We start from the raw sequence: 21,792 nt of genomic DNA, 5'->3' as shown, positions 1-21,792 counted from the left end.
CGTTGTTTGGTACGATGTCCGACGTTCCACATCAGAGAGATACGTAGCAACACAGTCATATTGATCTTTGCTGCTCTATCACTACTTGTGAGAAAAAAATGAAAATAAATCGACTGCACTGTGTGCGTGTGAGAGAACCAGCGGTACACAAACAGCTATGCACCCACAAACTCGCAGACGAAATGCCCCATATAGCCTGGGACACGTGCTGTTAATGACCAGCTATTTGCGCTGTATGCAAAGCCTGTCACAGCACAGGAAGGGTGAGTGTCCAGCACCATCTGTCGCCGCCTTTGTCTCCCCACTGCTGAGGTACTCATTTAAGGCACAGTAGACCTAGGGAAGGCCTCAGGAACAGTTCGCATATTTGTCATCCTTGGCTGCGAGTGGGGTACTAATTCGGATCACTGTGTTATACTCACATATACTCTCATAACAAACACAAAGCCACGAACACTGGTACCTGCGCCGCATGTTAATGGGCGTTTTATTATACATAAGCAGATGCTTGCGGGCCCTGTGCTCTGGGGCGAGACTGCAAGCACGGCTTGTTTGTGCAGCAAGGCAGCGGTTGGTTTACGATGCTTCCAGGGATACTGGCACACACACTCTGTTTGTACTGCGGAGACGAAGGGACACGCGCACACACACACAGGGACACGGAGGCGGAGACACACCGGGCAGGTGCGTGACCTCAGACGACCCGTCGCGCCAGAGTTACCTGCAGCCAGATCTGCTCGGGCTCCTCCATCTTGCCTGCGAGGGAGCACTGCACGCTGGCGTTCTGTCCAGCGTTCACCTCCACGATGCTCATGAGCGGCAGGAAGTGCGGGACCTCGTCTGGGGTAGGGGTGACAATCAATACGCCGTCTCGCGTCGTTCTACGGGGTCACGCCGACACACGGAGGCCGCCCATCGAAGCCACGCGTAGGCTCCGGCCTGCTTTGCTCGCGGGATCGGACGAGATTGGATGATTCCGGGCGACTATTTTATTTCAAGCACGAATGGCCCAAAATGCCAAGTGGCCAGCAACAAAGAGCATGGTTGAAGGTGCAAGTGATGAGGTGAAACAGTCAGTGTCTGGTCGACCAAGTCCTCCGCGTGAGCAGAGCGATCACACATTGCACAAAGAGCACATTTTATGCTGAGTTAACCGAGAAGAGGTCCAGGACAAATTAGCATGATGGAATTGTAGCATCATGTGCAAAAAACATCAACAACAAAATGTTAATGTTAAAACGACACACATGCATGCACAACCATGCAGACACACATCAAGGTCAATTTGTCATGATGGCCGATGGTGGTGATGGCAGCGACCCTCTGCATTGCCTCATCTGCTGCTCAATCGACACCTGACCTCCAGGGTCTGCTCTTACAGACAGGCAGGAACAATTGACCGATTTCTATTTGACAGCCGCGTCTCCTCAAGATACACAACAAAGAAGGACGAGTGTCAGCCGAGAGGCGTTAATAATGGGGGGGGGGGGGGGCTGAAGAAAATAACGACAATTCTCTCTCCAGATCAAAACTGCCAAGCCAGGAGCAACACAATGGCATGGAGGATCCGGTCACTTGGCGAGAGGGGAATGAGAGGAGGCGGCTCTGGTCGGCTCATGAATCGAGGCTAACGGGAGCAGCGATGCTTGACATTACAAATGAAAGGACGCGAGTTGAGACTCGTGGACAAGGAGACGTGAAGCGATCAGGATGGAAAAAAACGCGGAGAGAGCAGAAGAGCCAGCGGTAGGCAGCAGCGGAGACGGGAAGCACTCGCCTCATTTCCCACAGAGTGAGCAGGCGCAGAGACCCAATTTGCACGGAGCCTCGCTAAAGAACACCACCGCTGGCTGCTGGGCTCCGTGTTCCACAAATAAAACATCACGCCGGCCGGCCCCGGCGAACACGGCCGCATCACTAATTAATGCTTTTTGATCAGCGAGCTCCCTAAGAAGTCTTCCCCGGGGCTGCGGCTGCTTCTGGCTGCAAGTCGCGGCAACTTTGGGAATGCGATTCAAGTGGCGGTGTTCAGCCGCACCTCTCTGCCCGACGGGACCGGAGCACGCTCCGTTTTGATCTACATTAATGCCACGCATAATGGAGCTGCCTGCGAGTGATGCAGAATAAAGTTAGCTTGATCTTTAAAAAAGAGAAAAATGTCTTTCAATGCTTTTTCCCCCCCTCTTCCCCCCTCACTCTCCGCTTCTACGGAAACTCTCGCACCAACTCCGAGGGCGCCAACTTGAATGAGCGCGGCGGCGACCGTGCGCGGGCACCGAGTTCCGGGTGCCGGCGCTTCAGGAGGAGACCCTTCTCGTGTCGGATCGGTACAATAAACCGGCGCGGCGAGATGGCACCACGAGGCTGCTCCTATCTGGCCCGGGCCGCCGGCCCCGCTCCCGCACCGGAGTTAATTGCGTGCGCTCCCGCCCTAAATCCTGCCGAGTCCGAGCAGCGCAGACTAATTTCCAGCTGCCGCTGTTATTCCGACACCTTTTATGCTGCCTTTATTCATCACGGCTGTCTAGTTGGGAGGAGAGGCGCTGCGGATACGAACACTTTTGCCCGTAATCATATCGCTTGTCTGAGCAGGCCCCGCACGCCGTACATTTTGCTTAAACATAAAGAGCAATTAAACGCAGCCATTTATACAGCGCATCGCTTTAATAGCACGAGCGAACACACTTTTAAACGAAAAACACGCATAATTTATAAAGCATCAGCTGCTTCAAACAAACAATAAACGCAGCGCTAATAGGGAAATCTGTTGGGTCTAATCAACTTAATTACTACATTTGCATTTCAGAAGGTTGTGAATGGGTACTCGGAGAATATTAATAATTGAAGTGTAGCCTCGACAAAATCTTATTAGTTACTGTTCAGCGGTCGCCAATTACGTGCATTCAACATTAAGGGGCATGCGCAGCATGCACACAAAGCAGCTCATATCAGTCAAGTGCCCATCAATCCGGAGTGTGCCAGGCAAGAGTGGTGCGTGGGAGGTAAAATAACATGGCACCGATATTATGTTTCACAACGGAATGGCATATGGCAAATGTAATTGGCGGTTGTGTTATTTAATTAAAAATTCTAGGCTACGTCTGTTGCGTAGGGGAGCAGCGGTACAGCAGTTAGCACTATGCGCTGAGATTCGTGCTCGCCCATGGCTAACATCAGCAGCGAGAGAGTGGTATCTGAACAGTTCAGATGAGAGGAACGATCAAGAATGGAAAAGTAATCATCTTCATTATCGTCATGATCCCGTAATCATCAACCCATCATCCCAAAATCATAACCGTCATGATGATGACAAATACCCCAATCTATGGCTCCATTGCGTCCTACATTTTAAACGAATCTCTGCTCTAGCCGCCGATGAGAGCGCTATAATCTAATGATGCGAAATAAATTTAAAGCATAAAATAAATCCCCCGTGTAATAAAACGTCACGCTGGAGAGACAGAACGTGTGAAAATGAATCTCGAGCTTTGTCTGGAAGATAACCCTCGTCACCACGACCTCTGTATAGCGGAACACCCGCCTCGCTGGGTTTAAACTCCGGCTTGCGAGGCAATGGCGACCCCTTTGCTTCTTAGAACCTCTCGGACGAGCGTGGCCGAGGTGGAGGCAGAACCACCCACCGGTGTACGTTACACCTTCACTTCAAATCAGCGGTCCCCAAACTGTGCGCTGCTCCCCCATTGAGGGGGGCTTACATGACTCACGGGGGGGCGTAGGCTGCAGCATGGATACCGTGCGGGGAGAAATCTATCATTTGAATGGGAAACGTTATCATTACGTTGCCGCGTTGACTAGAGGTGTGTGGACACGTGACCTTCTTCATTGTGTTCTTGGAGCTGTGGAGGGGGGCACGGAGCCCAGTGGCCTTGATTGGGGGGGCCGCCCTTCCGCGCGGGGAGAGGAGCACTGCTCAGTGTACAGAACACGGAGTCCCGGGGAACGTGAGCGGGGTGATGCAGGAACTTACTGCACGAGTACTCGTGAATGTGGACCTCTCCGATGGCCACGTACGACGCCTTCTGTTCGGAGATCTCCGCCTCAAACACGACCTTCACACCACAAAGCAGGAGCACGTGGCCCCGTGCATGCACGCAATCACACGCACGAGGACACGAGTGCATGCACACACGTGTACATGTGAATACACGTACGTGCACACACGCGCAAGTGTGGGCACACATGAACACCGTGCACACACGCATATCCGTACACACACACACACATGAAGTGCTCACACATGCTCACACATGAATTCACACAAATACACACTCACGTACACGAGCACGCATACATACAAACAGACACACGCACACGCACATACATACGCCAGGTTATTGCTCCTACATTTCATTACACATCGCGCCGCGGATCAACATCACAATGGGCGGAACAGAATCAATATGAGGCAACGCGAGCGCGCAATAAGCTACGGTAATCTGCGAGAGATAGAGGCAAAAAAAAGTTTAAAATAAAATCGGGGAACATTGACGCTGAACCACGCAGCGACAATGGCCGAGATGCACGGTCATCGATTGGCGCGGCGCAAATGCACATGACTGCATCGCTAATTATCCACGAGCCGTCGCCGCGGAGGTGGGGGCGGAGAGGCCGCTCGTAGCCACTGGCTTTATCTTAAAATAGGCCTGTCATCGTCGCTTGCTCATCAGCAGCAGCAGCAGCAGTGCGACTTCAAGATCGCGCGACACGAGACCCAGTCAGCACGCAGACGATTCACTCAGACGTACTGCACGTGCGTGCATGTGTAGTGATGTTAATGGAGTCGCGATGGCGTTAGCGCCAGCTCCCGTCACAAGAGTGTGTCTTGGGCCTCTGTCTGGCACCAGAGTAGCTATGGCATGGAAGCGGGCCCCAGAGGACATGGTTCGGAGGACGTGACAGTCTGGGTGACCCCGAGAGGGCACGTGACCGGCAGAGGGTAGCGAGGGGGCACAAAGGGTGGCTTGAGGGACACGTGGTGCTCGGTCGAGAACCTTCTGGTGAGATCCAGAAGGGGGCGTGGCCGAGGGCGGGGCGTGGCCACGCTCGGGAGCTTGAAGCAGAGGTCCCGAGAGCGACCGCTGCTGTCTGCTGGAAATAACCTGCCGTGCTACATCTCCTCGATCTTTGGTCTTCGGTCGTCACGTTCAGCATCTTGGGTCAGGCAGTATGTTACTGACCTGACCCGGTTATGTAGTTACCCTGTTGGGGGTCTAGTTAACTGTTGTTGTACGTTATGTAGTTACCCTGTTGGGTTTGTCGAATAAACGAGTTTTCTCCAAGTTCAAGTGTGTGTCTCCGTGAAATACACTACACATGTGTATGCGTGTATGTATTACTGGGGCTGCAATGCCTTAAAAATTGGAGGAAGTATCCGCAACAAACAGAGATTACTTCTTAAGTGAACTGCTGGGGGAGGGTGGCGTTTGTTTGCAGAATGCCCTTCGTGACATCATTACATCCGTCTGGTCCACAGGATGGATTCTGCAGGATTGGAAGGAAGTCCTGGTCGTTCCCATTTTTTTTTACTCCCAGGGCATATTTCTCCTTAGTGTGAGGCCGGGAAAGGTCCTGACAAGGATTATTCAACATCGCCTTGCCAGAAATGTTGATGAGAGGCTTGTGGAGCCTCAGGGTTGTTTCAGATTGGGGTTGGTCCTATTTTCCTCATATTTTCTCTGTCCATCTGGTACAGAAGAGGTGTAAGGAATTTCAACAGGACCTACATCCTGCTTTATTGACCTGGTCAAGGCCTATGACACCATCAACAGGCCATGGCTCTGGGTTATTCTTTATGCTTTAAGGGTCCCTCACCCTCTGCTCACAATCATTGACCGTCATGAAGATAGGGATGTCCTCTGACCCCTACACTTTTTAACATCTTCTTTGACCACGCAGTTCGAAATTATTGCATGGCTGCACCGGTGTAATTTCCATCTGGTGCAGATACAAAGGGAACACGTCTGAGAGGCCGTCAACTGAGAATGTGGAGCGATGAAATGAGGTCATGTACAGGTGCTAGGTCGATTATTACATCGGAAGATAATGAGAGGTGGTGATGGCTTGGGGGGCAGGGCTTCATCCAGCAGTGGACTGAACATGGCTAATGATGATTGTCATCTTATTTTCCCTCATGTCAACTCGGGAGTGATGATGGGGCCAAATTAGCGCCTGCTTTTTTGTCTCTCCTTGGACAGCTTTCCTGCTTCAGTCACACTTGCCCCCTATTGTTCAAAGTCATTCTCTCTTGCATCAATCCGTCTCATTCTCCGTCTTCCTCTTGTCCCTCGGACTTGAGTGCGATTGTGGCAATGCTCAAATGGACAGTGGGCGGGTTCTCATCTCTGTCGGTAGTCTTGCGGTGAATAGTTACGTTCCTACGATGGGAAGCAATCTCCATCCAGGTCACCGTTGGCATGTGACCAACTGACGCATCCAGCGCAGGTGCTGCTTCATTTACTGACCCCAGAGGGATAACAATGGTGATTACAATGAGGATGATTACGATGATGATGATTATGAAAGGCTGAGTCAGCCCAAGCTCATGTTTTAACTCGTGACCCCAGATACAAGAGCTCTGCTCCTCTATGGAGAGCGTTACATCTAATCCCCAGAAAACTTCATTGGCGACCGGGCCAAGTCACGATTGGTGATAGTTTAGACTAAAATGTGAACTCTGCTAATGACGTTCGGCTCCAGTAAGGGTGGGAAACAACCATGCAAAGTTCTCGTGTAACTCTCTCCTACCGCTCCACACCCCCACGACACCCCAAAAAAACTGCTCACGTCAAAATAAAGCAGTGATTGAAAGCACGTGCTCTAGAGGGCAGCAGCAGGGGAGCCGGCTTCGGAATTTTTCGGCAAACGAACAGCGAGCCAGCGACGTGGGCGAGCGGAAAATGAACCCCGGCCCCCGCAGCCTGGCGAGGAGCTGTCCGTGGTGGTCACGGATTAGGAGGGACGCGCACCGCCGGCCAGCGCGACAGAGACGGCCGCGATGCCCCAGACACACGCACAAGACGGACGACGCACAGACAGACGAAAACACGAGGACGTTCCAAACGCGGGTTTCCCGCACGAGAGCAGCGGGACAACAATGAGCGGTGTGGCCGCGCGGCGGTCCCCAACGCCAACGGACGTGGACGCCGCTTCTCCCGGCCCCCTTACGGATTCGTGCATCAGCCGCGCCGGTCGTGGGAGTGGGGGTGGGGCGGGGAAGGGGGGAGAGAAGAGGGGGCAGCAAATCGTATCTGCAGGCAACAGCTGTCTATTGTTGGGGCTAATCCCGCCGTGGTTATGTGACGAGGGATCAGCGCCGCTCGCATGAGGCTCATCAGTGTGGCGCGGTTCCCGGTGGTGGCGGCGGTGGCGGCCGCCGCCTGTGGAGAGGTTGGCTGTGGGGCTGTGCGGCTGTGGGGCGGGGGTTTGTCCCTTTATATGCTGCTTAGTGACCCGCAATATTTTATGGCTTTGCACAAAACATTTTTTTCTTCAAGGACAAATTAAGCCTCCATTTTTCCCCCTTCTATTTCATCATCATTCCCAAACTCACTCTGCTTCGTTGTTATTACGGCGAGATTTATAGCCATTATTGCGAAGAAAAATGTGTTTTATTTAGTCTATTGAATTCAGAGATTTTATTTTAAGGTTCACTTTGTTGTCACAGCGCAGTCACTTATTTTGATTGCGCACAAAAAAAACAACAACCCCGCCATCAGTGAAATTGTAATTTTTTGCTTTGATTTGAACAGAGCCGGTTCGGAGGGCACGAAAGGGCATCGAGCAACAGAGCCAGAAGTGGTGCCGACACTGAAAATAACCACGGAGCGTCGTTCACCCCGCTACGCTCTCACACCTCGTTCCCAGCGACCCGCATTGCCCCCTGCACAGCTCTCATTTTACATCCGATCCGTCTGAAAGCAGCGCCCACAGTTATTGCTTACAAAGTCACATTTTTGAAAATTAATATACCCAACCATTGGCTTAATTAACTTCAAAAATTGTGCCGATGGACGTGGCTTGAGACTCATAATGGAGACTCATAATGGCCATGTCAATGCGATGGGTCAGTAATCCAAACAAAATAGCTTCTCACGCGTGATGAGTTAAAGGTTGTCATATCTCGGCAAAAATGGATCTGCTATAATCACCTTTCACTTAATATGGCCTGACTCGGCTTGGAGTGCTGACATTCTTCAGTAGGTATCGGATGAGTGGCGTGTGTGGCGAACCCCCCTCGCACAGCGCGACACTGTGAGGCGTTGCGCACACGATACCAAATTCCCAGACACATCGTCACATCACTATCACCGGAGCGGCTCCTGCAAGGGGGCATTGGGCTTTACGTCGAGACCCAGCTTCAGTCTTCCGTGACAGACTCGTGGTCTCAATTGAGCCTTCACTTCAGAAATCATCCATGTAATGTCATCTTAAACACGTCGGCTTTCATGACCAACATTATCCATAATAATGTTTTTTTTTGGGTTAGATCATGTCAATATAAATGTGCCGTTAACCCACCACCACCCGACACAGCCAATTAGTAAGGTTTGTCACGTAAATAAAACGTGGCAATTAGTTACTACTTCAGCACACCGGTGTGTTGGAGAGTAAACTCACGACATTTGGTAGCTTACAATCAGCTCCTTCAGGCAATTTTCCAGAGTTGTGAAGAAGTCTTCGGGTTTTCGGTCTTAAAAAGTACCCGAAATTATTTAGATCCTGCAAGTACCCTAAATTTTATCGTCATATAAACGCATCCGTAAAATTGTGTAAAACACGTAAAGTTGTCCATAGCCAAAAACTTTCCATGTCCCTCTCAACTTTGTGTCCTGGAAGGTCATCCCCAACTGCCCACCCCCACGTGGTCCAGCCGATAACAGCAATCACAGAAATCACCGATCACAGCAATCACCGATCATACTGGCCGGTCAGCCGACTGACCGACTGCCTGAGAGGGGTCAGGCGAGCGCCTGCGTGACCCGGCGCAAAAGCGTCGCGGTGCCGTTGCCGCAGCTCGAGGGGGCGAGCGGTGGCGGCGGTCGCCGTGTCGTTGTGGCGGCTTGGGCCTACCTGGTAGGTGTTTGGCCAGAAGACGCTGACGGCGAGTTCTGTGCGCACCCAGCGGTTGGCCGCGGCGGTGGCCCGGGCGGCACTCCACACGGGGTGGCCCAAGCCTTCGTTGTTGACGCGCACGTACGCGCTCAGCTGGGGCGGCTCACCGGCCTCACCGGCTGCTCCGTCCCCGTCGTCTTTACTCGATGACGGCGACGAAGCAGAGTCCCCACCTCTCCTGTCACCGCCGCCCATGCGGAAGCTGAACGTGATGCAGTGCGTGTCGTTCTCCATGAGCGGCGGCAGTGCCAGGCGTGCACGGCTCCCGGGGGCGCGGCCGGATGAGTCGACGAGCATGAGGTATGAACCTGTGTGCACGCACGTACGCACACACGCACGCACGCACACACGCACGCACACACGTACACACACGCACACACGTATGCACACACGCACGCCCAGATATTCTTTAGTATAGACCAGGGGTCGGCAACCAAAATAACAAGAAGAGCCATTTCTTTCCAATTCGGTACAAAATTCAGAATTTCAAGAGCCGCAATGCATCTATGTACATACGTACATATCGTCAAGAAGTAGCCCGTAAAGAGCCGCATGCGGCTCCGGAGCCGTAGGTTGCCGACCCCTGGTATAGACGCACAGGCTGCTGGTGGGTCAAGTGCTGTTGGTGAGCATCTTCGAAGGTCGGCGTGGCGCATGAGAGCGGGTGGCCAGCACCACCATACTCACCCACCTCTTTCTCTCCAATGCCGATGTGTTCACACTGCACCCCAAGTACCCAGACCAGAGTCAATCCAAGGAATGGGCCATGACCAGTTACGATATTCGCCACCAATGTTGGCCGTAAGCAGGCATCGAACCGGGGCCACCAGGTTTGTACCGCAGTGCAAAAACCACGACACTACGGCTCTCCACCCAGACCCACACGCGCTCCTCGCGCACAGGACGCGACGCCACGTAGAGACGATGTCGGAAGGTCATGCATGGTACCAGCCGCATCAAAACCGACTTTAAACGGCTCATGGTGTCAAATCCCTCGAGTCCCTTACCCAGTGGTGGGCCTTTGGCTCATGTGGCCTCCATCCTGTCCACTCTCGAGCTCTGTCCTTCTGCTTCCCCATTTCACCGCGTGCCCACCCCTCAAGCGGCATCGTCCGTTTCCTGCCTCCTGGCCCATTTCCCGTCTCTCGCCCTTCCAGAACGTCCTTCATTGAGCACACGCCTCCAAGGATCTGTCCGATCCACATCTATTGCTTTTTCTTGAGATTGTTCTCATGAGACGATTTGACTTCTGCGAAATTAGACCGTGCAATGTTGCCGCCAGCAGAGCACACAGCAGGCTGCCACGCTCAGGGCATGTGTTCACGATTATGTCAGCCGCTCACGTGCTTTGCCACCATGCGCTCTCTCGCCGAGCCCAGCTCAAAGAGGTTTTACCATTTAGGCTGTGTTGGTCGCGAGCAGAAATCGAACCCAGGTCATCCCAGAAAAGGATGTCTAAGGCGTCTAATGGTGCTTAGGGGGCCACGCTGAGCCCCGTCGGGTTGAGCCCGCCCACTGGCTATGGGTGCCGGCGAAGCTGCTCGGCCACGAATCTCGCACCGGTCGACGACAGGGGATGGTCCCCCGTCCCCACAAGCCGGCACTGACCGTGCCGCGCGACGCTGATCGGGGACGCTGAGCGGAGCAGGGCTGGAGGGAGTGGTGATAGCGCACGGAGAAGCCGTGACCTTACGTCGCGCTGCGAGGTCGCACGCTCGCTCAAAATCTCAAGCGTGCGCTCTCAGGGACGGTGTGCCGGCAGTTCAATCGGCGAGAAATACTCACATTAAGTGCTTATTTAACACGGGCACGTAAATCTTTTTTTAACCGGTTATGCTGCAACTTTAATTTAGGTGCAATGATGTTTAAAATCCTGCGGGATTCACCTTCCTAATTTCCTCTGCAAATTAGTTATGCCACACAATTCATTTTGTGGAAGGCTGAAAGTACAATGTTCATATTGCACCTAAATTACATCGCTGATCTCTTTTGTGAAAGTTTGCAGGAGAGCGAAGGCAGAACGCGGCGACCTCCGCGAGCAGCACAGAGGTAGGCGGAATTTTACAAAGCAACCCTGACGGAGTCAACCCCCGCCTCTCGCTACTACTAGGCCATTGTGCTTTACATCCCCCCCCCCCCCATCAATGCAGAGCTACTCGCTATTCGCCGCGCCTAATTGTGCCACAGACGAGGCCGCGCTCCTCTAGCCGCGAGTGCGAATCACTTCGCAGTGTTTGACTTTGCAAGAGTGGGACGCATGACAAAAACTAAAAAAAGAAACCCCACGGTCTGACTTTCGGCATTACTTGGAACGACCTTCTTAAACAAAATCAATTGTCATTCTCTTGTAAGCACCAGATTACGCCAGGTAAACCCATTAACTGGCTCTCGTGGTTGGGATTAACCGGTGTAAGTGTGCTGCGCAAAGAAGCCGGCTTGGACAGCAGTGGATTAAACGCCGAGCCGACAGAACCCGGCCGGCCGCCTGCCCAGCGGCAAGCCCCCGGCACGCGCCGTGCTGGGCACACTGTAATTAGAAACGGTAAATTGCCACCGCTAAGAACAGTGTCAAAATGGTACGACACTGCAATTACGCCGCATTTCACATATTCTCAGCGATGACTGCTTTTGTTAATAATTGTGCATTTCTAAATTGTGTTTGTTAAAAGCGCCCCTTGCTTAACGAAAACAGTCACTGTTATGACCGCTAAAAATACATTTCATGGGTGTGTTTTATTCTCTTTCAGAGATTTACAATTCAGCATTGCTCTTCAATCGCACTTACTTTTCTTTTACTGCGATGAAAGTGCCAGAAAGGGGCCCTTTATGTGCGAAATAAAAGCATTTTAAAAACAGTATGACAAGGCTCATCCAAGAGGTAATTACTCCGGCGTGTGTGCACTTGACAGATAGGAAGCGGTGCCTTTGCCTCATGTGGTTAACAGGACACTCCATTCTCTCCTCTCTCCAAAACCGCCACTTAATGTACGGTCTGGAGATGCGCTTTGTGATGGAAATAAATCTGGCCGTCTCCACCGCATCAAAACCTAATCACTTCTCTCGATGAGCTCTTTGGTGGTTGCGCGGAGATTTATTGCACCGCGAGACGCGACGGCGTCCGCAGACCGTCCACCGCTCTCCGGTCATCGGTCCGGGCGCCGCGTGACGAGACCCTTCTTCGGATTCGGCCTCGTGCCTAATTACGGACTAACGAGCTCCTAAGTGGCCGCATACATCATCGGCTTCGCGGGCGAGGCTCTCCGAGGAGAGATTCACGTGGAATCTCGGCGTGGAGCGAGGACTGCCCCAGCGTGGCCTTCCGACGGCGTGTCCCGGCGCGTTCGGGAAAACGAAAACAACGTCACGGCAGCAAAGCGTGGCGCTTCGTGGCACAATCCCGGGAGCAGAGCGCGGGAGACAGGAACGCGGCGGGGTGCGGTGGTGCGCCATTGCGTTCTCTCCACAAAAGATGCGTGCCCACATCGGGTTCGTCACAGCTTTAGCATGGACCTCCCTTAATGGTCTGCTACAATAAAACAAGACATTAATTTTATATACGACTAAACAAACAGCCGCTGCTTCAGTTAAAAACAATATGACTCGGGGCATTAGAACAAGCCGAGGGTTTGTGTTTCGCGTCTTGCTTAGACGAAGTGAAACTCAGTGTTGGCTGACGAGCCTCGCACAAGGTGGCGTGCTGGGGGGGAGGGGGGGTTCAGGCAATGAAAAGTTCTCTTAATCCCTTTTAATAAACGTCTGCTTCATCACTTTAAATATTCTTACCGATGTGTAGCAAAAGATGGAGATGGAATGACTTCAAGCTTTCGTGACTGCAGGAATTCATATTCTTTGGGTCTTTCGGTATTGTCACGTAGATAGGTACAAATTAATAAAAAATTATAAATGTAAAATAAACAAAAAACTACGACGTTTCGATCACAACATAAGCGATCGTCATCAGGAGGAAAGAGGGGAGGGTGGGAGGGGGTGATGACGATCGCTTGTGTTGTGATCGAAACGTCGTAGTTTTTTGTTTATTTAATATATTTAGTTTTTATTAATTTGTACCTATTTATGTGACTTTACCGAAAGACCCAAAGAATACGTGGAGATGTGTGTGCGCTGTGCCTCTAGAAGTTATTCGGACCAATGGCGTAGAATCATTGGCATGGGTCCTACACAAGTATTGCCCCCAAGCCCCTTTCCCACTTCCCGCTCTTCAGAGCCGGGCTCATAGACCCTTCCGGCGGCCTGTGGGACCACAGATAGCCACGCCACTGCCCAGGACCTGCTATTCTACATAGGACCACGATGGTCATTGTTGCTCTGCGTCACAATGTACCACGTCGAATTAAGGAACAATGCTAAGACTGCGACCTCTTCACACCACAATGAGTCCCCATAAGCATTCTTATTTTCACGGGCAGGAAAAAAAAACGCTCCGTAAAAACCCTGACCTCCATATCGCCCTGACCCACCGCAACCCTCGCCACAATCCACGGTGCGTTAGAGGAGAGCTTGTGGCCAATTCCCAGCAGGGAGGATGAGTGGGAGCGAGTGAGCGAGCGAGCGGGGAGGGCGGTGAGCGACAGAGCGGGCAAGCGAACGAACGAACGAACAAACGAACTATGGGACCAACGCGGACGGAGGGAGGGAGGGTGGCTTGGCGAGCGAGCGAGCAGCCGAGCAGGCGAGCAGGGGGAGCATGCTGGCTGGCTGGCTGGCGAGTGTCCCCTGAGAACTAATAACAAGTGGCTGATTATGACCGCGTGTCGGCTCTGGGTTTTTTCGTGCACGGTTTCCGTCACGCAGGAGTGAGCCGCCGCTCGGCGCCTAATGAGACGGCTGGTGGCCGCTCCGCACCACTGGGGGGGGGGGGCCTCGCCGACATCCTCGGAAGCGCCGGACGCGTGACCTCGACAAGCGAGCGGCTGCCGAGATTTTTTATTTTATTTCATATTACCGATCAATCCATCTCTTGATGTGAATTATTAAACAGCCGATGCCCACCTGCACAACGAATGCACCAGATCGTCAGATCTGTAAGCTCGCCAGGGCTGAGCCTGCACCGTGCTTGGATGAGCGACCACGTGCAATGTCGATTGTCACTTTCAATCCTGAAGCACCACAGCCAATGAAACAAGATTACATTGTGGGCATCAGAGGGCGGTGTGGTAACATCGTGGTTGTACCGTAGTTCTATGCTCTCTAAGTTCACCAAACCGTGTAGAGGCCCTCATTTCAGCAGTAGATTGACAAAATGGCTGAACATATGTAATGCATTTCGCCAGGTGATAGCCAGTTGAATAGAATGTAACAGGGAGCCCTGGGAAGTAAGAAAAACTGCAGTGCAATGCAACAGAAATTACTTAACCAAGCTCATCCACACCCTGAGCCAGTGCTGGAAATTCCACATTGCTATGACAGGGTCGTAGCAGAGCACAGGGCAGCCATTGTTGTGCAATGGTGCGGGACAAAAGCATTGAAAACCACGCGGCTGCATCATCATCTTCAAAAGCACCATCAGACATGGTCAATCCACTGCTAGATGAAGGCCTGCTCGATCCTGCGTTGTAACAATTCACCTAGCACCTGTCCACTGCACAAGTATACATGAGATACAATGTAGTGTTGCATTGCCTCTATAATATGCGTAGTTATACACAGATGCGATATAGCGTTGACTCCAGACAGCCTGTGGCCACATGTCAAGGTACTTGACGCACAGGGTAGGACGAGCTGCACGTCAAGGGGGCACGGGAAGCAGGAGGGAGGGGAGGGGGCTGTTGTCGAGAGAAGCAGAGAATTTGTCAACGTTCCACTTCAGCTCAGAACGTCGTTTAGACTGGAAACTTAATTTACATGAACTATAAAGACTTCAAATTTAGCCAACTACAAAGACCTCATTAAACACTGATAAATGGCAAAGTTAATATGTATGTATTTAAAATAATAAATCCGTACATTATGTAAAAATCCTGAAAAATAAAATACAAACCCAGCTGTGATTGAAATACTTAAATTTGAACGAAATTTGGCCGAGACTATTGTTCTGAGTCTCGGCTCCTAGGACAATTATGCCTCTGCCATTCATACTTATCGTTGAGATTTGCAAACGAGAGGCACAGCTATTATTGTTTGGAATAATTTCACCGCAGGAGAGCTCGAGTACTATCATTTGAAAAGTCTCCATGGCAAGAGTCTCTCGTCATCTCAATAGGTGCCCGCTTCGTCATAAATGAAGCACACACACACACGCACTTAGAAATGCGTAAACACAATACAAAGTTACACATACGTACAAGCACACACATCCCACTGTACAGCCTTGAGCACACGGTTGGGACAAGTGCTGTTAGCGAGCGCCTATTAAAGGCAGCGCAGCTCGTGTGACCGTGGCCAGCCGTCTTTGTTTCCGCAAAGCGAAAACAGACACGTGGTACCAGATAATTATTCAAGCCCGAGGGTCCACCTGCAGGAAGCTCTGAACAGGTTCACGGCCGAGAATTGAACGCAAGCAGTCGAGTTTGTAGCGCAGTGCGCAAACTCCGGTGGCATCGACCCCCCCCCACGATGCACAAATACGCACGCGAGCACCCTGAGTGTACACCACACGCTCGCGAGCGTGTGGTGTACACTCACACGCGAGCACGCTGAGTATACACCACACGCTCGCGAGCACGCTGAGTGTACACCACACACACGCGAGCACGCTGAGTATACACCACACGCTCGCGAGCACGCTGAGTGTACACCACACACACGCGAGCACGCTGAGTGTACACTCACACGCGAGCACGCTGAGTGTACACTCACACGCGAGCACGCTGAGTGTACACTCACACGCGAGCACGCTGAGTGTACACTCACACGCGAGCACGCTGAGTGTACACTACACGCTCGCGAGCACGCTGAGTGAACACTCACACGCGAGCACGCTGAGTGTACACCACACACACGCGAGCACGCTGAGTGTACACTACACGCTCGCGAGCACGCTGAGTGTACACCACACACACGCGAGCACGCTGAGTGAACACTCACACGCGAGCACGCTGAGTGAACACTCACACGCGAGCACGCTGAGTGTACACCACACACGCGAGCACGCTGAGTGAACACTCACACGCGAGCACGCTGAGTGTACACTCACACGCTCGCGAGCACGCTGAGTGTACACTCACACGCGAGCACGCCGAGTGTACACTCACACGCTCGCGAGCACGCTGAGTGTACACTCACACGCGAGCACGCTGAGTGTACACCACACGCTCGCGAGCACGCCGAGTGAACACTCACACGCGAGCACGCTGAGTATACACCACACACACGCGGGCACGCTGAGTGTACACTACACGCTCGCGAGCACGCTGAGTGAACACTCACACGCTCGCGAGCACGCTGAGTGTACACTCACACGCGAGCACGCCGAGTGTACACTCACACGCTCGCGAGCACGCTGAGTGTACACTCACACGCGAGCACGCTGAGTGTACACCACACGCTCGCGAGCACGCCGAGTGAACACTCACACGCGAGCACGCTGAGTATACACCACACACACGCGGGCACGCTGAGTGTACACTACACGCTCGCGAGCACGCTGAGTGAACACTCACACGCGAGCACGCTGAGTGAACACTCACACGCGAGCACCCCGAGTGTACACTCACACGCGAGCACGCTGAGTGTACACTACACGCTCGCGAGCACGCTGAGTGTACACTCACACGCGAGCACGCCGAGTGTACACTCACACGCTCGCGAGCACGCTGAGTGTACACTCACACGCGAGCACGCTGAGTGTACACCACACGCTCGCGAGCACGCCGAGTGAACACTCACACGCGAGCACGCTGAGTGTACACTCACACGCGAGCACGCTGAGTGTACACCACACGCTCGCGAGCACGCCGAGTGAACACTCACACGCGAGCACGCTGAGTATACACCACACACACGCGAGCACGCTGAGTGTACACTCACACGCTCGCGAGCACGCTGAGCGTGCATTGCCTGCGACTGCACCAACTGCATTTCTTGACGGCGGGTAGAGCGGGGTGGTCGCTGAGGAGGGATCTCACAAGGGGGTTGCTCACTTCCGAGGATTTCGCGCCGCGTCGCTAATCGGGCTTTGCCGCCGGTTGCTCTGCGCGCAGCAGCACCTGCCATTTAGACCGCGCCAGCAGCTCACGACTGCACGACACATGACGCTGGCGTGCAGCCAAGGCGCCTCGCGAGCGCCAAGAGTGAATCGACACCGGCCGCGAGCGCACGCGTGTGTGTGTGTACACGTGTGTGTGTACACGCGTGTGTGTACACGTGTGTGCGTGTGCACGCGTGTGTGTACACGTGTGTGTGTACACGTGTGTGCGCACGTGTGTGTGTACACGCGTGTGTGTGCACGTGTGTGTGTGTACACGCGTGTGCACGTGTGTATGTGTGTACACGTGTGTGTGTACGCCCTGCGTCCTCTACACAAGGGTGTCACCTCGCACGCGTTTGTGTGTACACGTGTGTGTGTGTGTGTGTACACGTGTGTGTGTGCACGTGTGTGTATACGTGTGTATACGTGTGTGTGTACGCCCTGCGTCCTCTACACAGATGTTTCACCTCGCACGCGAGGCCTGTGGACAAGAATGTCTATGATGCAATTAACCTTTTCTGCGGCCGCGCACCCGCCGACTACACCCGCCCCTCTGCCCGCTCGGCTGAAGGTCACGGTCGCGAGCGGCATCTGTGGAAACTGCAGCACGGGGGGCACGGGGGGCACGGGGGGCACGGCACGGGCCGCCCTCGATCGCAACTCGCTCGCCCTCGAGGCCCGGTGTCGCTGGCTGCCATTCTCGAGGTTCTTGATGTGGAAGAAAATAAATGGATTTGGCGCCTCAAGATCAAGATGTCAGCAGCCAAAGTCGTTGATGCCGCCGCGTTCCCCCCTCTGCCCGACCCCCCCCCCCCGCAGTCGACACGCAGAGACGTCCAAGAAGTGTCGTCACAGGGTCCCACCATCGGGGCTCAGGTCTCCCCCTCGTCGTCACCGGACTCGTGGACACGTCTCCAAGCCCTCCGCCATCCGGCACGTGCGTCTTACATATTGCACATTTGGCAGCATTCTAACGTTAACATTTTCCCATTGTGCAATGAGGTTAGGAGAAAAATCATAAGTCCCCTCGAGGATGAGGTGTGCTTTTGTTATGATTTGTCCAAAACGGTTGAACCAAACCTGTTTATGTTCTTCATGGAAAAAGAGACGGACTGCTAATGCCGAATTCAGGCACTAGTGGCGGTTTCTGGGACACCTACAAGCGAATCCACGTGGGCAAACACTCGCGGGATATCTGTCGGCGGGAGGCAGATCAGGAGGGGAAATTTAAAGTCACATTTTAAATAGGCAGCAGAATGTAGGGAAACATCGGATCAGAATTACGTCCATGAGAATCCCACCATTCCTATGCCGTTTAGTAGCTCGGTAAACTCACTGAAGATTGGTTGCTTGCTAACTTCTCACGCCATCAGCCTCACGCCAAAACCGCATTCCTATCCTTGCAGAGCAAAGTGCGCACGCCTTACATCCCGACTCTCAAGCCATCGGCCACGCTGTGGCGAAGCAACGGGGTCCGTGCCCCTGTAAGCCTCCGAGCGACTCGACTGTTGCTTGGCGCAGTCCCTCGGTGGCCAATGGGACCGCGAGCGGCCCCAGCCGCAGTCTCCACAAGTGACGGCACCTTCACAAACCACGAGGAGAATAATCATTTGCACTTATAAGGCACCGTTCCTAGTAATGTCTCAAGGCGCCGTGCATGCGAAAAAGACAGAATCTCAGAATAAAAAAGATAACAGAGTTGCATATTAAGAGCCAAAGAGGAATAAAACTAATTAGGAAAAACTTTTTTTTCAAAGATCAGTTTTAGACAGGGTTTAAATAAGTCAACACTGCCTGTGAGCTTGATCTCCAAATCCAGAGAGCTCCACAACTGGCGGGTCACCAGGATAAAGCCAACACAGGGAAGCGCGAGAACGTGAGAGGAGATGCTCTCACTGCTGTTGGGTGCGAGTCGGCGCCCTGGCTGCCGCAATCAGCAGCAGTCTGCTACTACTCGGGACTTGCCAACAAGGCCCTGCCACAGTCAACAAGTCACAGTCAACACGTCACTGCCACAGTCAACACGTCACTGTCACAGTCAACACGTCACTGCCACAGTCAACACGTCACTGCCACAGTCAACACGTCACTGCCACAGTCAACACGTCACAGTCAACACGTCACTGTCACAGACAACACGTCACAGTCAACACGTCACTGTCACAGTCAACACGTCACTGTCACAGACAACACGTCACTGTCACAGTCAACACGTCACTGCCACAGTCAACACGTCACAGTCAACACGTCACAGTCAACACGTCACAGTCAACACGTCACAGTCAACACGTCACTGTCACAGACAACACGTCACTGTCACAGACAACACGTCACTGTCACAGACAACACGTCACTGTCACAGACAACACGTCTGTCTTGCCTCACGGCAGATGGGGAGCGTACGTTCACAGGAAGTTCCTGTTTTTTTATGCTAATGTTGGTCACGTGACCAGGAAGTGACGATGTTAGATTTCCACTGTACCACGCGGGCATCAGCCATTACACAGATAAGTCAAGATGGCGGCACGCATCGCATCTCAGTGAGACCACAGCCGCACTTGTCCATTGTGGGAGCTTAAGAAGCATTATCTGTAAGTTGTTTATATTCCTATGATATTGGAAATGCTGTTGTAATGTTGGAATGACCGTTATAGCAATGTAAATGCCTTTATGGTGCCGTTAAGTTGTTGTAGTAAATACGAGGCCTAGTTAGTAACGAAGCCTGTGACTTTCCTTATTGTGGATGTTACTTGTGATTTAGTAGGTCGAGTCAGACTTGTGCCTATGTTGCGATCCTGAGAGTGATGACGAAGTATCTCATCCACAGTTAGTGTTAAGTGTAATGCTGTACATTTTGGGTGCAGTGGGATGAATACACTATGTGCCTGTATGCAACGCACCAGCTTGTGCCTTTGTCTAGTTGTTCAGGGGTAATGTGGGGGCCTGGTCCTTCCAGGATCTATTGTTATCTGAGACAATGTTCTGATGCTGTGGTGTTCATTGTGTGGGTGTTTCCGAATTATAACAGATGCTGTATCTGTGTTTTCTCACCAGTTTTACCTGTTACAATCAATAAATGACGATCGGAGTTGGACGGTCATCCTGGCTCTGAGGGTTTATTGAACACATGGTTATCTACTCGACTAGCGGTGCAACGCAGCGCACAGCGAGGCCGAGATAACGTCACTGTCACAGTCAACACGTCACTGCCACAGTCAACACGTCACTGCCACAGTCAACACGTCACTGCCACAGTCAACACGTCACAGTCAACACGTCACTGCCACAGTCAACACGTCACAGTCAACGCGTCACTGTCACAGACAACACGTCACTGTCACAGTCAACACGTCACTGCCACAGTCAACACGTCACTGCCACAGTCAACACGTCACTGCCACAGTCAACACGTCACTGCCACAGTCAACACGTCACTGCCACAGTCAACACGTCACTGCCACAGTCAACACGTCACTGCCACAGTCAACACGTCACTGCCACAGTCAACACGTCACTGCCACAGTCAACACGTCACTGCCACAGTCAACACGTCACTGCCACAGTCAACACGACACTGCCACAGTCAACAAGGCTCTGCCACCGTCAGTCAGCGAGAATACAAATGCGTGGACCAGCCCTCTCTGTGCCAGAAGATGGAAGAATACGATCAAGGAGTTTGCCGGATGACTGAAGGAGTTCATAATGGCCGTGTCAGAGATAATGATATTATCAGTCGCACTGCGAGATCCTGCATTGGAATCGTGAGTTTCCGGCACTCGTGATGAAGCTGGGATCTCATGCGACAGGAGTTCATGATCTGGGCATGGTCATGAGAATGCATTATACAATCGTAGCTTTTTGCTTAATTCAGGTAATTTCTGCTTTGAGGATTACACGGTTTAGTTTGATTGGCATGCGAAGAGCCCCCGAGCATGGATAAAAAGGCCTCTAAGTAACTTCAAAAGTCCGTGTGGGTTTTCGCAGTTGTGCTGTACAGACGTATGATGTGCCGTCTCCAGCTTGTACCGCCTGTTGTTTGCACGATGTCCAACGTTCTTCTTTACATACTGGAAGCTTCTTCAGGGACTTATAATATTCAGTTCTCAAAGACTACATAGTGTCAGAGGATACCAAAAGTGGTTCTGTGATATCGCACTTTAAGGGACAATTCTCGAACAAAGAGTGGCACAGGATCTCACTGCAATAGTTTGAAATTGGAAATGTACCCCATGTCATGACGCAGACTGCACAAGCAGTGCATAATAACTGTGAATGAGAGACAAATCGTGACCTCCTCATCACACAGTCTCACTTTGATTTCTGGTGTGCCTCGTACTGCTTTAGCTGGGGGCATTTAGTGAATGCCCACACTGTACTCGAGTGACATCGGAAAATAAAAATATATCCAACCGTCATCCCGACTATGCTATCGGCATCACGTCACGAGCGGAAGGACCCGTCCGGAACTCTCGCAGAGCAACGCAACCTTTCTCATTTGGAGAACGGTCCAGTGG

General features: G+C 52.5%; 2 protein-coding genes across 4 annotated transcripts in view; both read right to left on the bottom strand.

Moving 5' to 3' along the window:
- Window positions 1-21,792, bottom strand: part of SMC6 (structural maintenance of chromosomes 6) — a 373,519-nt gene that overhangs the window by 124,450 nt on the left and 227,277 nt on the right. The gene's annotated exons all lie outside the window — the stretch shown is intronic.
- The window catches only part of PTPRK (protein tyrosine phosphatase receptor type K), a 165,225-nt gene that overhangs the window by 97,840 nt on the left and 45,593 nt on the right, over window positions 1-21,792 (bottom strand). For all 3 annotated transcript variants that reach the window (XM_078875856.1, XM_078875866.1, XM_078875862.1), the window contains exons 3-5: window positions 9,091-9,440; window positions 3,989-4,070; window positions 722-840 (exon numbers count right to left, since the gene is read on the bottom strand). In XM_078875856.1, coding sequence (XP_078731982.1) covers window positions 722-840; window positions 3,989-4,070; window positions 9,091-9,440 — 551 coding nt within the window. The remainder of the gene's footprint in view (window positions 1-721; window positions 841-3,988; window positions 4,071-9,090; window positions 9,441-21,792) is intronic.

This window comes from Lampetra fluviatilis, chromosome 2, assembly GCF_964198595.1.
Source record: "Lampetra fluviatilis chromosome 2, kcLamFluv1.1, whole genome shotgun sequence".
Classification (NCBI taxonomy): Eukaryota; Metazoa; Chordata; class Hyperoartia; order Petromyzontiformes; family Petromyzontidae; genus Lampetra; species Lampetra fluviatilis.
Note: the sequence above shows the minus strand (reverse complement) of the source record. Positions and strands in the feature narration are given on the sequence as shown.